This window comes from Saimiri boliviensis, chromosome 17 (genome assembly GCF_048565385.1).
Source record: "Saimiri boliviensis isolate mSaiBol1 chromosome 17, mSaiBol1.pri, whole genome shotgun sequence".
In the NCBI taxonomy this organism is placed as follows: Eukaryota; Metazoa; Chordata; class Mammalia; order Primates; family Cebidae; genus Saimiri; species Saimiri boliviensis.
Genome location: NC_133465.1, coordinates 72331421 through 72347886, shown reverse-complemented (window position 1 = coordinate 72347886; position 16466 = coordinate 72331421). Strand labels below are relative to the sequence as shown.

At 57.6% G+C, this 16466-nt stretch overlaps 2 protein-coding genes across 3 annotated transcripts in view; one reads left to right on the top strand and one right to left on the bottom strand.

Moving 5' to 3' along the window:
- Positions 1 to 11566, top strand: part of B3GNTL1 (UDP-GlcNAc:betaGal beta-1,3-N-acetylglucosaminyltransferase like 1) — an 83034-nt gene extending 71468 nt beyond the window's left edge. The window contains exon 13 of the mRNA XM_010342244.3: positions 5603 to 11566. The gene's annotated coding sequence lies outside the window, so the exon portion shown is untranslated. The remainder of the gene's footprint in view (positions 1 to 5602) is intronic.
- The window catches only part of TBCD (tubulin folding cofactor D), a 205699-nt gene that overhangs the window by 3181 nt on the left and 186052 nt on the right, over positions 1 to 16466 (bottom strand). For both annotated transcript variants that reach the window (XM_074389091.1, XM_039476649.2), the window contains exons 26-37: positions 14673 to 14754; positions 12825 to 12943; positions 11445 to 11536; positions 10518 to 10655; positions 9852 to 9935; positions 9068 to 9226; positions 8838 to 8976; positions 7615 to 7736; positions 5655 to 5732; positions 1608 to 1697; positions 962 to 1049; positions 65 to 174 (exon numbers count right to left, since the gene is read on the bottom strand). In XM_074389091.1, coding sequence (XP_074245192.1) covers positions 65 to 174; positions 962 to 1049; positions 1608 to 1697; positions 5655 to 5732; positions 7615 to 7736; positions 8838 to 8976; positions 9068 to 9226; positions 9852 to 9935; positions 10518 to 10655; positions 11445 to 11536; positions 12825 to 12943; positions 14673 to 14754 — 1301 coding nt within the window. The remainder of the gene's footprint in view (positions 1 to 64; positions 175 to 961; positions 1050 to 1607; positions 1698 to 5654; positions 5733 to 7614; positions 7737 to 8837; positions 8977 to 9067; positions 9227 to 9851; positions 9936 to 10517; positions 10656 to 11444; positions 11537 to 12824; positions 12944 to 14672; positions 14755 to 16466) is intronic.

Here is a 16466-nt window from a genome sequence, read left to right as displayed (position 1 = left end):
CGGAGGGGACGGGAAGGGGGCGGGGCCGGGCCCAGCTGGCCGTGCAGGAAGGGGCTTCGCTCACCACGCGGTGTCGCTGAGCACGGCCACCACCTCGTCCAGCACGTCCGCAGACACGACGTCACTGTAGGTGAGCAGCATCTCGTACACCTGGCTGGCCGTGGTCTTCCGGATCTGGGACGGCGACACAGTGCGTTTGCGGGAGGAAAACGCCGCTGCCCCACCCCCCAGAGAGGACAGGAGCCAGGCCAGGGAGCCCCGTCAGTGGACCCCGCGTCCCTTCCCAGCCACAGCGGAGCTGCACTGTGAACCGCCTCCTCCCTCGGCGGACACAGTGAGACCCCGGCAGTGCAGGTCCCGTCCCCCTTGTTTCAACGACCCATCCACAAACCGGCTCTCTTACGGAGACGCGATCCCGCCTGTCGTCACGTCTCAGTGAGCTGGTGGTCAGAGCCCCCGGCCCACCCTTGGGAGGTCCTGAGTGAGCAGGACAGGGCCCAGGAACCCGCACTGCTGAAGCCCCAGAGGTGCCGAGGGTCCAGCCACCCCACTGTATAGCATGAAGTTACTTTCGCGTTTTTGGAAATGTCACCTTTGGATCAACAGGTTTTTTTTACAGCCTGAAGAAAAGCAGCCCTAGAAATGTAACGGCTAGGGAGAGCTGGGGGTGAAGGGCACTGCCCCCAGGTGTGGCTGAATCACTTCAGCTTGGGTCCTCTGGGAGCTCCTGAGCCAGACCCCACTGCCCATGGAAATGCCAGCCAGACACGTCGTCCTTGAAGCCAGAACAGTGACGTCGGGAGCCCCTTGAGAGCTGTCTGCCTGTGCCATGTCACCCCGGGCATGTCAACAAGGGGCCTGGCGTGAAGGCACACCCACAGGGCAGTGCCTTCCAAGCCCTTTTTGTCACCAGAGGCCCGAGTCCACACAGCGAGCACATGTGAACGGGGCAGGCACTCACCGGTGGGAAGCGGTGGCCGAGGAGCAGACACAGCTGCAGGAGGGCGCCCTTCCTCACGCTGCCAGGAAACTGCACCATCCCGCAGAACCTGCCCAGAGCCGCACAAGGGCACCGCGTGAGCCCCACACCGCCCAGCCCAACCCCGGGAAACCCAGGACCCGAGGCCCAGGCGAAGGCCCAGCGAGAGCAGATCTGTGAGCACGGTGTGGGCCTGGAGCCCCAAGCCAGAGGTGTGTACGTGAGCACCTGTCACACATGCGGGAAAGCCGACAGTGGGAAGTGAGGATGCCTCAGAGAAGCTCCTGCACAGCTCCTGCCCTGCCACGGGGACCCCCACACCTCGGGGGGCCACAGAGCAGCAAGGTGCTCAACAGCAACCCCTGGGGCACATGGGAGAACTGGGCAGCCACTGACAACACCTGTTTCTGGGGCCTCCCCTCCCCACAGGGCAGAGCACGTCGGGGGGCCGGGAGTGGGGGGCTTGCCTGTTCTCTCAGGACTCCCTCCACCCACACCTGGGCTGCCTTGCCTCTCGCTTCATCCCACTGGACACTGGAACGCACAACCTAAGCTTGAGGGTGAACGCTAACTGCTCCTCTCCCGCCCTGTGCAGTTCCCTCTAGGGCCAGCGGCACTTGAAACTCACACTGAGATGCCGGACAGCAGTTTATGGATGTCTTTTGAATTCTTGATTTCTTTCTTACAAAGCGCAAGCAACTTCACAGCGAAGGGGTGGCTGGAAGAAGAACACTCTCTTTAGAGATGAGCTTTCACAGGCAGCCCCGGGACGCACATTTTTTCTGTAAGGAAGGTCAACTCCGTCCTCCCGGTGGCTCGGTCCAAGAAGCCTGCGGCCCCTCTGCCAGCAAGTCCACTGGTCCCATCCCGGTGCCTCCACAGGCCGCCCCAGCTGCTGGGCCACTACCTGGCCGGCCTCTGCTTCACTGCGGTGCAGCAGCCCCCACAGGACCCCACCTCCCTCCCCAGGCCCCAGGCTCCATCCTGACACAGCGGCAGCCGGGATGCCCCTGTTCCTCCACCGCCCTCTCCAGAGGCGGCCTGGCCTGAGCTGCTGCAGAGCTGGGAGAATCTGCCGACTCACAGAAGACGCACAGGCTGCGCGGTGTTGTTCTGAGCCTTCACTGGCCACAGGGACGAGCTGAAGCTGGGTGCCGACAAAAGCATGGCCCTGATGAGCAGCTCTGAGAGGGCCGCTCCAGGGAGAAGAGGGAAGACACGCACCTGCCTCTCGGCGGGGAACACAGCCAAGCTCCAGGAGCCTGACAGGCCGGGAAACCCTCACTGCTGACTGTAGGTCAAAGAGACCCCAGGCTGCTGCTACCCTCCCTCGGGTGTCCAGAAAAGGCACGCTAAACTAAGGCCCTGCCTGCCAAGGTGCAGGCTTAGCCCAGGCCTCGGCTTGCTCTGAGGTGGGACCCCTAAAACACAACGTCCAGAGAGTATGCAACAGCAGACAGGCAGTTCAGACACGCCCAGTGAAACAGGCAGGAGGGCATCGAAGGGAGTGAGCACCCGGCGCGGGAGGACGGGCCGCAGGGAACAGTGAGGCGGAAAGCCAAGGGCACACGTGGGAACACCCAAGGCCAAGACCTGCACCCGAAAAGACGCAAAGCTCCAAACAGGAACTCCGCAAGCGAGAAGTCCTTCAGAGACAGAGAATCAGCAGCTGGCAGACGGGCCAAGGTAATGAAGCAAAGAAGAAAACGCGAAATGCAGAGGGCGTGGCCGAGGGAAACACAGGAGCGTGACAACAGAAACACCAGGGAAGCCGCAAGCCTGGCAGGGGCTGGGAAAGCCCAGACGGACTCAGAGGTGACACTCAAAAGCAACCAAGTCAGGAGAAGAGGGAAATACTCGTAAAATGCTGAAACAAAACAGCTGCCTGAATTCTGTGTATCCTCTGAAAATAATCTGCACATAAAACTAGAAAGCTTTACCACCAGCAGACCTCACTGGAAGAAATCCAAGGGAGTGTGCTCTAGGAAGAGGGAGTGTGAACCCCGACTGGGGTGGGGGGGTTCCCAAAATCAGAAAGTGATGAGAAGCAAAGCAGTAAAAATGTGGGTAATTCAAAATAACGCACATTACACAATACCACAGTGAACAGGAACTGCATTGAAGACAAGATATCCGACAACAGCAGCACGGAACTCAAGGCAGACGCCAGCGTTCCAGCACCTTCCGACACCCGTGCTGTTGTCCAATACAAATACTGAAAACTGGGCTTCACGAGAATATGTGGTGTCACTTCCCACTTCTAGGGTAAGCGTTACAGAACGGAAAAAGGGTAAAACGTCCCAAACAAATATATGAAAATAATGGGATGAAAAAAGGATTCTAGCATTCCAACAGAAAGCTCGGGGGGCAGGGAGGGCACTGGGAAACCCTGTGAGTGGTGGACTGAGACCTGAGGGGGTCACAGGTCATCAGGGATGCAGGCAGAAGCTACAGCCTGCATTTTCACAAAACCATACACTGTTCCAGAAGAGACGCACAAAAACATAAATACATGAAGATACTGAAAGCGAAAAAGTAGAGTTCAAAGTCGAGTGATGCAGAAAGCACCCCAGAAATGAGGCAGTCATAGGGCAAGATTCGGCCCCAGAAACACACTTCAAAATCTGCACAGCAAAAACTGACAAAACTGTCTCGAGAAGTAAAAAGAGCTGTATTCGTGGCAGGACGTGGCAGGAGGTGTTTCTTTTTGAAACAGGGTCTGTCTCTGTTGCACAGGCTGGAGTACAGTGAGTCTCAATCTCGGCTCACTGCAACCTCCGCCTCCCAGGCTCAAGCTATCCTCCCACCGCAGCCTCCCAAGTAGCTGGGACTACAGGTACCTCCATACCCGGCCAATGTTTTTGTATTTTTTGTACAGCACCATTGCACTCCAGCCTCGGCAACAAAACGGAAACTCCTTCTCAAAAAAAAAAAATGTAAATGGAACATTTAGCATTATTTGAAAGGATAATTAACACACCACAACCGACCTGGGTGCACCTGTGAACGTGGACGTGGTTCCAACAGCAGATACAAGATCAGTGATGGCCACTAACAAAAGGGGAAACCCTTCGATGCCATTAGATTAAAAAAACATGTGCAGTGTCCAGCAAAGAGGAAGCCACAGAGCCCAGCTCCACCTCCCGCCCGACAGCTAAGGCAAGCCAAGTCCAGCAGGCGGCAGGCTCCAGCCCACAGTGAGAAGTAGGGCCTCCCGAGTCCCACATCTGCAGAGCTCGCTCAGGTTCTCAGCACCAGAGGGGGCTTCCTGGGGGCCCTTGAGGACTAATCGGGGCCTCAGTCAGTCAGTGCATAAGTACAAGGATGCTGCCCAGGGCTGGGGAAGAACCACCCAAAAGATGACTGAAATCCCTGGCACTGCCCCAGCAGCAGTGGAAGGAAGCGGCAGGGAGCAGAGACCTTAAAGGGGCAGGAAAACCCGGAGACCAGCATGGCTCTGGGTCCACCTGACAGCTTAAGAGCAGCGCCCAAACTGGATGTGGTGGCTCACGCCTGTAATCCCAGCTCTTTGGGAGGCCAAAGTGGGCGGATCACCTGAGATCAGGAGTTCGAACCAGCCTGACCAATATGGTGAAACCCCATCTCTACTAAAAACACAAAAAATTAGCTGGGCGTGGTGGCGGGCACCTGTAGTCCCAGCTGATACAGGAGGCTAAGGCAGGAAAATTGCTTGAACCTGGGAGGCAGAGGTTGCAGTGAGCTGAGATAGAGCCACTGCACTCCAGCCTGGGCAATAGAGCAAGACTCCATCTCAAGGAAAAAAAAAAAATAAGAAAAAAGCAGCGTCCTAAAAAAGACCATACTGTCTCCAGGTGACCCAACACATCCCAGATACAAAAATATCTAGGCCAGGCACAGTGGCTCACACCTGTAATCCCAGCACTTTAGGAGACCAAGGAGGGCAGATCACTTGAGGCCAGGAGTTCAAGATCAACCTGGGTAACACAGTGAAACCCCATCTCTACTAAAAACACAAACATTAAGCAGGCATGCTGGGGGCACGGCTGTCGTCCTAGATACTTGGGAGGCTGAGGTGGGAGGATCACTTGAGCCCAGCAGGTAGAGGCTACAGTGAGCTGTGATTGTGCCATTGCACTACAGCCTGGGTGACAGAGCTAGACCCTGCCTCAAAAAAAAAAAAAAAAAAAAACCTGACCCAACAAGGTAAAATTCAATGGAGCAAGAAAACATGGCAACAATGGAAAGAGCTCGGGGACGTCCACACAGCGCAGGAGCAGGGGCTCCATCTCCTGGGGGGGGCCTCACTCGTCGCCAGCCTCCGCCCTCTCCTCTGCGGCCAGTCCCATCCCCATACAGCCTAGGCCCCTTCAGGTTGCCACAGGTGCCAGCCCCACCCTGAGGCCCACCCCTCGCCCAGTGGGATACCTGGGCGTGAGTACATGGCAGGGCCCCCGCCTCGGCCCCAGATGGGGCTGACTGCATTCACAGTCATAACTGTCATTAGGTTACTTTGTTCTTACTCTGTGTTACTTTGAGGGTCAGTTATGATGGCATTTATAGTCACCATAACTGACACTGAATGCACTGGAAAATCATCTCCTGGAATTCTCATCTCTGTGTCTGATTACTTTTTCTTTAAAGCGTGAGCTACTTAGGCTTAACCAGAAGGAAGTCATGAAAAGCAAAGCCTCACTCCTCCTCCGTGGTGAAGATGTCGAAGCAGCCGTGGGTGAGCAGGTGGTCCAGCGTCTTCAGCAGCGGCACGGACACCCTGAGGGGAGAAGGAGCGGTGAGACCCGACACCAGCACCCAGGAAGACGCCCGTCTCCCTGACTGGCTGAGTCAGCACAATCCCAGTGGAAATCCTGGCACCGCTGTGAAACTGACAATCCCCTTTATAGTTTACATGGAGACACAAAGCTTCCAGGAAGACAAAACAGCTGTGGGGGAAGGAGCAAGGCCGGAGGCTGCCACTGAGACTGAAGACGGATCGAGGCAGAGTAAAGCAAACACGGCGGCACGGCAGAGTCCAAAAGAAACCCGGTTTCTCACAAAGCTGCAGCAGCAACGCAATGGAGCGGGGGGAGGGGGGAGCCCTCCCAGCAATCAGCACAGCTGGGCATCAAGATGCCGTGCCCATGCTATACCACCTAGGAAACCTCACTCGAGACCCACCCAAGACCCACCGAGGTCTAAATACACAACCCCAAACTATACAACTTCTAGGACTAAACAGAAAATCTCGGTGACCATGGATTAGGCAAGCTTTCATAGACACACCAGAAAAATCTGTTCCTCAGAGCAAAGGGGAGATGGGAACTTGAGAAAATGTGAAGCCCCCGCTCGGTGCGTGAAGAGACAGGCAGGGAGAAACACCCTCAAGTCATGTGTGTGATGAGGGAGGATCAGACCGCAACAGTCGGGGAAGGGGAACAGAAAAAATAAAGACCCTTCTCCAAAGAGGATATAAAATGGCCACGTGCCAGTGGGAGTGTGACCTCAGACAACATCAGTGGGAAGGCACGACACGCAGGCTCCGTAAACCCTCCACTGCTTCCCGAAGCTACACATTCGCCTCCGTGTGAGCTGGCCTGCAACGCCCAGCGTTCACCCCACGGAAAAGGAGCCTGGCGAGGTCCCCTTGGGACGCCGGGAGCATCCGGAGAGGATGGTTCAGCACAGGCCAACTGGCACACGGGAGAGCTGCTGTGCACACTGTCTGCCTGCAGCTCCACCAGTGATGGCCCCACGGCAGGAAAGGCTGACATGCCCACACACAGACGCACCATCTGGCACGGACACCGCAGACGTGACTCGTCAACAAGAGGAATGAGCGACCGGCACACAGCCCAGACGCCCGGAGTGACCACGCCCATGGTGACGCAGGTCAGGGGCACGGACTAGAAGGGCCAGGAGGAAACCTGGGGCTGAAGGATGTGCCCACCTGTGGCTAGGGAAGGGTGTGAGGGTGGACATGTGAAAAATCGGTCAGACTGCCCCTTATGTGCAGCTGATTGTAGTCATAATGAGAAAAGCTACCACAGCTGGGCCGAGTTCCTGTTTGCTGACAGCGGCATCTGGGCTTCCTAGTGGAAAGGCTGCCACGGCCCTGCCCGCGGGGACGCCAAGGCCTCACACAGCAGGAACAGCCCTTCCAGAGGGTGATGGGTGAACATTCTCAATTCTGAGGTCAAGGCCCAAAGGGCCTATACTCTGCCTCCATGTAAGAGCAAAAACTTCTAGAAAGGAGCTGTGTTTCTCACATGACATTCCATCCTCAGGAATGCAGCACTCTCACTCACTGGGTGACTGATGTGTGCCCGTAAGCACGTCCGCAGGAGCACCAAGCCGGAGAAGCCCCCAGGACGCCTTCCTACACACAGTGACCACTTTCTCCTTTCTGTTACCTTGACTTCCAGTGTACACAAAACGGTCGTTTCCCTGCCCAGCGTGCAGCCTGGGAGAGGAGGTGCAGGGGCTGAGGCACATCCCCACTTGCTGAGCCGTGCCCCTTGCCACTAACTGGTCAAGCGTGTGTCTCACTTCTCCCTTCAGACCCAGAGAGACCCTGTAAGACCCTGAGGACCTGTGGAAACGTGGTGAGAGGTGCCAGCAACACCCACACCTCCAAGGCCGCATGAGACACCATTCACCTGTCCTTCAGAAGGTTGTCCTCAAAGATCTGCAGAAGGGTCCCCCCGAAGCTGCCCAGGGCCTGTGGATCGCTCTGAATTCCCCTCATGTACTCGAAGAGGCTCTGGGTGGAGTGACGGATCTGCAAACACAGACACCTCCTAAGGCAGAGGGACCCTTGAGCCCCCCACCCCTCAGTGCTGGATTTGCAAACACAGACACCTCCTAAGGCCGTGGGACCCCCAAGACCCCCACCCTCAGTGCCAGATCTGCAACAAGAGACACTTCCTAAGGCCGTGGGACCCCCGAGCCCACTACCCATCAGGCTTGGCCCCAGCCGGTCAAGCATCTGCTGAGGAGCAGAACTGCTCCAAGCTGCAGAGGCACAAAGGTCTAGCACAGAGTGGCCAGTGTGGACGCCAGCATGAAGCCACCCACAGTACAGGCACCCAATGCAGATGCCTGGCTCTCAGCGGCGGCAGCACAGCCTGAGCCCTCACTCAGGCGCAGGGTGGCGCATGTCCCTGACGGAAGGCTGCGGCTGCTCGCCTTAGTTTCTCTAACGTCTCTCCTGAAGTGGGATCTGGTCACCCCCACTACTCCCCTGTGTGTGGAATGTCTCGGGGACCCACTTGCCCATGGCTTGGGTCTCCCTGTATGTCCCCAAGGCACAGAGGGCACCTGATGTGCTGTTACATGTTTCCCAGGACACAGCCGCTGCCCCAGGGTTGCCACGATGAGCAGGTGCAGGGGCCACGAGTGACAAGATGCAGGGGCCTTAGCTATGGATCCCTGAGGCTCCAGAGAACCTCCCCACAGACATGGGAGGCAGACCTGGCGCCCTGAAGTGGAGGCTGGAGCAGATCTAGACCCCGACAGAGCCCAGGTAACCGCATGTAGGCGTCAGACACAGGTGCTGGAGGGCCGAACCCCAAGGGGACGCTGGGAGATCCAGGGCTGCAGCCACAGGAACAGAGCGGCTCCAGCCCACTTCAGAGTTTGCAGCTGAGCCTGACTCAATGTGCTGCTCCACCGTCACCAGACTCAACCACCCCGCAGGCCCTCGGCCCCCGGGTCACCAGGAAAACACTGGGTCCCTGACCCCCCAGCAGATTCGCCCCAGAGAGACAGAAAGCAATGGCAGAAAAGGCCCAGCCCCACATGCGCTCCCAAGAGAGAAGGAAGCGCCAGGCACCCCGGGAGCCGCCACCTCCCCACCAGCCAGCCGACGCCTCCTCCTCACCGTCGACTCCGTCAAGCCGCCCACGGACACGACCAGCCCCAGCAGGACGTGGTAGCGGTAGGTAGGCAGCCCGAGAAGCTGGGTGATGCGCGGGAAGGCCTGGGAAGCTGCGCTCCAGTTCACGGAGGCCACGCTGGACCTGCAAGAGAGTGAGTGGGATGAGGCCGGGCTGCCGATGACCTTGCCCCGGCTGCGGGTCTGGCGTGGGAGGGCCTGTGCCCCAGCAGTACCTGGGAAACAGCTTTTCCAGTTCTTCCCGGTGGGGCACGTGGGGGATGGGAGGGCTGTCAAAGTGCAGGAGTGTCAGGAACACGCTGGTGGCGTGAGCACGGAACCCGTCAATCTTCTCACTTGCCTGCTGGGCCACACAGCACATGATGCGCTCACAGCTGCAGACCAAGAGAGGGGGACGATAAACCGAGGGTGAGAGGTAAACTGAGGGCAGGACGTAAACCGAGAATGGGAGGTGAGGTAAACCCAGGGTGGGAGGTAAACTAAGAGCAGCAGGTAAACCAAGGGTAGGCAGTAAACCGAGACCCACAGTGAGTGGGATCCCCACAACCCAGTGCCCACAACAGAGACCCACAGCAAGGGCAGGATCCAGTGGCAGCCTCAGGTGCAGGGAACCGAACCATGGCTCAGCTGGTCCTGGCAGGAGCAGACCCTCAGGTTCAGGGCCCTAAGCTGAGAAGCCCCCACCTCCCACCCAGCCTCAGACCCAGAAGCTGGCTGTCATCAAACTGGCCTGAGCACTGTGGGAGACACCAGCTGGGGAGCAGAGCCTTATCCTGGGGGCACTGGGCAGAGGAAGAGTGGCCCCAGCTCAAGCCACAGCCACGGGGGCGGGAGGAGGGGCCTGCACAAACCTGGGGTCAGGGACACGAGAGGCTCTCCGGGAGGAGGGTGTGTGCTGGGCAGTGCAAACCCCACTAAACACCAGGACCACCTGCCCCGCCAGCCTCCCCAAGCTCGGGGCTGCCCTCCAGGGGGCAGAAGAGCTGCAGCGACACTCACGTGTGGGCCTCAATCAGCTCAGGCTGGCTCCGAGCCAGGAGAAGCGTCAGATCCATCAGACTGGTCATGGCGGCCTTACGGACCCTGATGAGACAAGGAGAGGCAGAGGCACCCAGCTGGAGAGGGGGTTCCTGACCCTGGTTCTGCCAACCATGCTGGCAGGCTGTGTGAATTCAATGCCCGTGACTAACCCCCAGGCATGACTCTTCACTGCCAGAGAGAAACGTCATGGGGCCTGCAGAGGTGCCCTCTGTGCTACAGAAACACGTGCAGGAAGGGAGACCCACAGCCACACACACCAGGGCCCCGAAGTGTCCTACACACAGAGGAGTTTCGGGATTATCAATCCCACTTCAGCAGGAAACGTCGGCAAAACCCAGGGTAAGTAGCCAGCAGCCTTTCCCTGAGGACGCGTCTTCCCTCACACCCTGTCAACAAGGAGGATGCGGGCCCAACACCTGAGGACAGACTGGACCAGCCCCTGCAAAGCCCTGCCACGCAGGCTCAGCCGGGAGCAGGGAAGAGTCATCTTCCCATGAGCCTTTAAAATGCCAAATACAGCACTCTATAAAGATTTCTCCCTGCAGAGAAGCCCAGGGCCTCGAGTTTCCACAGAACCAACAGGCTCCTCAGAGGCACTGCTACGACCCACGGCTGCCGACGCACCAGCTGCCCACGTCCCCTCTGCTGTCCTTGGTGTAGTCGTCCATGCAGCCCAGCAGCGCAGAGTAAATCTGGGAAACGTTCTCTCTGCACACAGCTTCATCTGGGGCTCCTGCTTTCACACCGACAGTCTGGCAAATCCTGAAATTACAAATGTGTGAGATAACAAACATCTGTGAACCTCATGTCCACATCACGGCGGTCTGATGTGTGTTCCTGAGATGACACGCTCAGAACAGTCCAGGGCCCTCAGGGATAGATTGGAAGTCCAGAGCTCCCTCCACACACACGACGTGGGACATGCTTCCCGAGGTCACGCTCTGCCGTCTCTCAGGATGAAAGGTGGATGGGAACGCTCCTGTGGCTGGTCCCTCCCACTTCCCCCCGCCCTAGTTCAGGCTCTGCCGTCTGGATGGGGACCCTCCCGTGGCTGGTCCCTTTCTGGATGAAAGGTGGACGGGGATGCTGCCCCCTGTGGCTGGTCCCTCCCACTCCCCCCCGACTAGAAGGCGTGGGTGCTGGCACAGGAGAGAAGAGGGTGTGCGTGGCCCCGTGGGGCTGGCCCTCTCGTGTGCCTGCAGGGCGGAGTGAGCATAAGGCACGGCCCCGGCTGCGTCTGTCAACAGGAGTGAAGACCATTCCACCTGCTGGTAGGCAGCCTTGAGCCAAGACACTCCCCAGTTCTCAGAGGGGACCACGGTTCCTAAAGAAGCTGAATATCCACTATGACTGTGACAGTAAGAAGCTGAGTGAGCCTCCAGGAGCTGGGACTGACGATCTGCTGGCAGAGAGGAAACTTAGTTTCCTTAGTTTCTTCACTTCTCCAAGTAAAGAGTCATAAATTCTGCCTCTGAACAAACCATCCCCATTAGCAGGCATCTGCTGGCCTTTGAGAGACTCAGGAGCTTACGGAGGAACTGCCCGACTCACCCAGCAATGGCCTTCAAGCCATCTCTTCTAGATTCAGCGAAGCTTACATCCTCAGGAGAAGTGTGCGTAACTGCTCTTAAACCTGTGAGAACCTGGAGAGCAATAAAATATCACAGAAGAGCCATACGCTGTAACAAAGTACACTATTCAGTGAGTAGGCAGTGCACGGACCCCGCACCACACCACGGGCAGCGCCTGGCACCACCTTCCTCACAGTGCCTCCCGTGTCCCACGGTGCAGCCCAGGAAGGACACCGAGGGAGGGGTCACCTCCAGCCTCTCCATGGCCCCCAGTACAGCCAAGGGAGGACACCCAGGAAGGGGTCACCTGCAGCCTCTCCGTGGCCCCCAGTACAGCCAAGGGAGGACACCCAGGGAGGGGTCGGCTCCAGCCGCTCCATGGCCCCCTTTACGTCGCAGAAGGACACCCAGGGAGGGGTCACCTGCAGCCGCTCCACGGCCGCTGACCCAGGACGTCACTGGGCTGTTTCCGCACCCTGGCTGAGGCCCCCCTTTTGTTCTATGCTGAGACCTGGGGTTCGGGATGAAGGAGGCTGCTGGCTCCTGGCAGCCTCATCTGTTACTTCTCCAAGTGATCATGTTTCACATTTATTGGAGTTTCAACCAGATAAACCCCCACTCGTGATTTAGATGGCACAGTGGTTTCAAGGCCCAGTCTGTCTGGAGCTGCAAATCCTGTGGTGGGGGGGCTGGGTCCCACGGGAAGGGAGGACTGGAGTGGGGGGCTGGGTCCCATGGGGAGGGGAGGGCTGGATTCAGGGGCTAGGTCCTGTGGGGAGGGTGGGCTGAAGTGGGGTCTGGGTCCTGTGGGGCGGGAAGGGCTCTGGGCACACAGTGGCCAGCTTTGGATGCCCGGTGGCCAGGAGGGAGATGACCAAGAGCCCCCAGCAGGTGGGCCAGTGGGAGCAGCAGCACAGGGAGGCGTGAGAGGGCAGGGCGCTGAGGCCGGTGGGGGAGGGCGCGGGGGGGGGGCGACCTGTGTAAGGGTACTGAGCCGCCTCTGCCCACCTGACGCTCAGCCACAGCCGATACAGGACCCGGCTCCGCAGACACGCAAGGCCACTGTGTTCCCCTCACTCTTGGCAGCTGCTTCGACAAACGCCACCTTCTCCTCCCTCCCAGAATGCAGCTTTTCAAAGCCTGTCCTCTGACAGGAAAGGGTTCACCAGGGCCCTCAGGGCCCTCAGACTTTGGTGCCCTCTGCCCCTTTCTACTGCCCACAGTTGCTGGTTTCTAGGAATCCCATCCCAACTACAAACATCAAGTGGGTTTATTAATGGCTGGGCCAACCTCAGGCTCAACACGCAAGGCTCCCACACCCTCTGCCCAGGCCCTGCCCACTGCACGTGGCCAGCCTCACCTGCTGGAGCCTGCCTTTCAGAAGGAAGCGTGGCAGGGCACCTAAGGCCAAGGAGAAGCCACAGCGAGTCATTTCCTCGGGGTTCCGAAGCTCAGCCAGATACTGCGTGATGAGCGCCTCTGCAAGGATTAAGGAGCGTGGAGAAGGGCCCTCTGCTGCCCGTTCACAATCACACTGGACGTGTGCCCCAAACAGCAGCAAAGCCACAGTCAACGAAGGAGCCACCGCCTCAGGCTCCCAGAGCAGGCACGTTCCAAAGGGACCTCCCTCAAAATAGGAATCGAAAAGAGAAATTCTTTTTTTTCTGAGATAGAGTCTCATTCTGACCCAGGCTGGAGTGCAGTGGTGTGACCTCAGCTCACTGCAGCCTCAATCTCACACCTAGCCTCCCAAGTAGCTGGGACTACAGGCGTGTGCCACCACGCCCAGCTAATACATGATTTTTATGTACTTACAATCATTTTAAGTGGTGATTTATACACTTTTGATGTGATTAATAACACATGTTCTATCATATGACATAAAGGAACGCCGTGGGCCAACACACGCACATGTGACACTTTAGAAATAAAAAGTACGATTCATGAGGCAGATCCCAGATCCCGCCAACAGTAGGACACGAAGTTTGAGAAATGAGCCCGAGCTTCGGCACGGGTGGGGCGGCGGGGAGGTGCAGGGCGTGCCATGAGGCGGCGCTGCAGCTACGCACGGGACACAGCGTGAAGCCAGCCTTACGCTACTTTTGTAAAAAAGGAAAAAAGAGCAAAATATGTAACGAATGAAGAACACACAGCAGAAAATGGTGCGAACAACCCTTCCAAAAACACTGGCCGGGTGCAGTGGCTCATGCCTGTGATCCCAGCACGTGGGAAGCTGAGGCGGATGGATCACCTGAGGTCAGGAGTTCCATTCCAGCCTGGCCACAACATGGTGAAACCCCATCTCTACTAAAAATACAAAAATTAGCCAGGTGTGGTGGCAGGCACCTATAATCCCAGCTACTCGGGAGGCTGAGGTGGGAGAACTGCTTGAACTCGGGAGGTGGAGGTTGCAGTGAGCCGAGATTGAGCCACTGCACTCCAACCTGGTCAACAGAGTGAGACTTCTTTTCAAAAAATTAAATTAAATTAAAAATGTATCTATAGGCCGGGCGCGGTGGCTCACGCCTGTAATCCCAGCACTTTAAGAGGCCGAGGTGGGCGTATCACAAGGTCAAGAGATCAAGACCATCCTGGCCAATATGGTGAAACCCTGTCTCTACTAAAAATACAAAAATTAGCCGGGTGTGGTGGCGCGTGCCTGTAGTCCCAGCTACTTGGAAGGCTGAGGCGGAAGAATCGCTTAAACCCAGGAGGCCAAGGTTGCAGTGAGCAGAAATTGCACCACTGCCCTCCAGCCTGGAGACAGAGCAAGATTCCATCTCAAAAAAAACAAATGTATATATATACATATATATCTACAATGTAAGAGAACAGCTGAAACCAAGCGCAGCTTCTGCATTGGAAGATAACACTGTGCTCCAGGACCAGCCGCTGGCGTGCGGTCAACAGAACTGAGTCCCTGCAGAGCCGCCTGTTCAGAGGTGAGGCCACATCCTGGGCAGCTGTGGGACCTGCCCACACACAGGTCCTCAGCTGGGAACTGAGACCGGAACGTGGAGAGAGCAGGGCCCCAGGAGGAAATGCATGAGCGCTCCTGTACGGTCTGGTCCCTCCCTGTCAGCCACAATCCAGACTCCATCGCAGTGGCTCTGCTCCACTGCACGGCTCAGGCCTCCTCCGTGCCCAGACCCTCCCCAGCAGCTTCTCGCTGGACCAGGGGCCTTCAAGGGAAGGGCCCCCCACTCACCCTGAATTGCAGGATCGGCCTCTCCCGGCTCCTTCACATAATATTCACTGCAGAGAGCGGCCAAGGCCGAGACTGCTGCATCCTAAAACAAAGGAAGCCTGATGAGTGCACAGCAGATCTGCCTGGAGAAGCCTCCGTCATGGACACAGCGGGTTGCCCTGAGGTGGGAGAAGCCCTTGGCCAGGGACACAGCGGGTCGCCCTGAGGTGGGAGAAGCCTCCGTCATGGACACAGCGGGTCGCCCTGAGGTCAGAGAAGCCCCCGCCAGGGACACAGCGGGTCACTCTGAGGTGGGAGAAGCCCTTGGCCAGGGACACTGCGGGTCTCCCTGAGGTGGGAGAAGCCCTCGGCCAGGGACACAGTGGGTCACCCTGAGGTGGGAGAAGGCCCTGCCAGGGACACAGTGGGTCACCCTGAGGTGGGAGAAGCCCCCGCCAGGGACACAGCAGGTCTCCCTGAGGTGGGAGAAGCCCTCGGCCAGGGACACAGCGGGTCACCCTGAGGTGCGAGAAGCCCTCGGCCAGGGACACAGCGGGTCACCCTGAGGTGGGAGAAGCCCTCGGCCAGGGACACAGCAGGTCACCCTGAGGTGGGAGAAGCCCTCGGCCAGGGACACAGCAGGTCACCCTGAGGTGGGAGAAGCCCTCGGCCAGGGACACAGCAGGTCGCCCTCAGTTCTGGGCACAGTGATGACTTTAGAACCAAAACGAAAAGAGCCCCAAGTCAGGCCATTCCTTTCCAATGTCTGCTCACTGTCATCTGTCAGATACACTCAGTGCTTTAATAATCCGCTACAACGAAGAAACTGAGTAACTTGATTACTTCTTCCACACTGCCTGTCTTCTTATACAAATAGTTAATGATAAAATGGAGCATTTCTTGTTCTTTCCCAGAAACAGTTATGAAGGAAAAGGCACACATCGTGCACCCAGAGTCACGGGCCAGAGCCTTCACCAAGACAGAGGACACAGGGCCCCAGAGGCACACTGGGACCAGGAGCCGGGGCTGGACAGCAGAAGGCCCTTGGGAACCCACCCAAGGCTGCCAGGAGCTGGCGTGGAAGGGACAGCCATGCTGCACGGAGCGGGAGCAGGCGAGAGTCCCCAGTTCCACTGCACGGGGCGCTCAGTGCCGTTGACTCCTCAGATCCTCACCTCTGCCCCCTCCAGAGGAACCCTTCATGACCACACAGCCAGCAAGCGGCAAGCACCGAGCCCACGTGTTCTTCCCACTGCCCTTGCAAAGCCCAGGAGGCCCAGGCCAACAGAGCAGCCCTGGAGAGGCACTGGGGGTGAGGCAGGACGGGCAGGGCATGAGCACTGGAGGCGCGCCGTCCACAGAGGGTTGCGTGCCCTGAGACACCCCCCAGGCACAATCCTGGAAGCAAAATCTACCAGTGAATTAATCATGGACTTTTTTTAGAAAGGAAATTTTGAGGCACTGATCATGATGCGTTCAAATTCAGTTAGAACTTCACTTGCATCCAACAGAATGATCGAGTTACTTAAGGCAAAGAAAGGAAACTGAAGATGTCAAGGAAAAGGAAATGCAAAGCGTGGAGCAGCCAGAGCTACGAGACACCTGCACGTTCTTCCGTTCCTCACCCTCAATATTCAAACCTAGTCAACGCTGGTGACAACACGTTTTTCTCTTCTTTTTTTTTTTTTTTTTTTTTTTTTTTTGAGACAGTCTTTCTTGCTCTGCGGCCCAGACTGGAGTGCAGTGGCACAATCTTGGCTCACTGCAACCTCTGACTCCTGAGTTCAAGTGATTCCCCTGCCTCAGCCTCCCAAG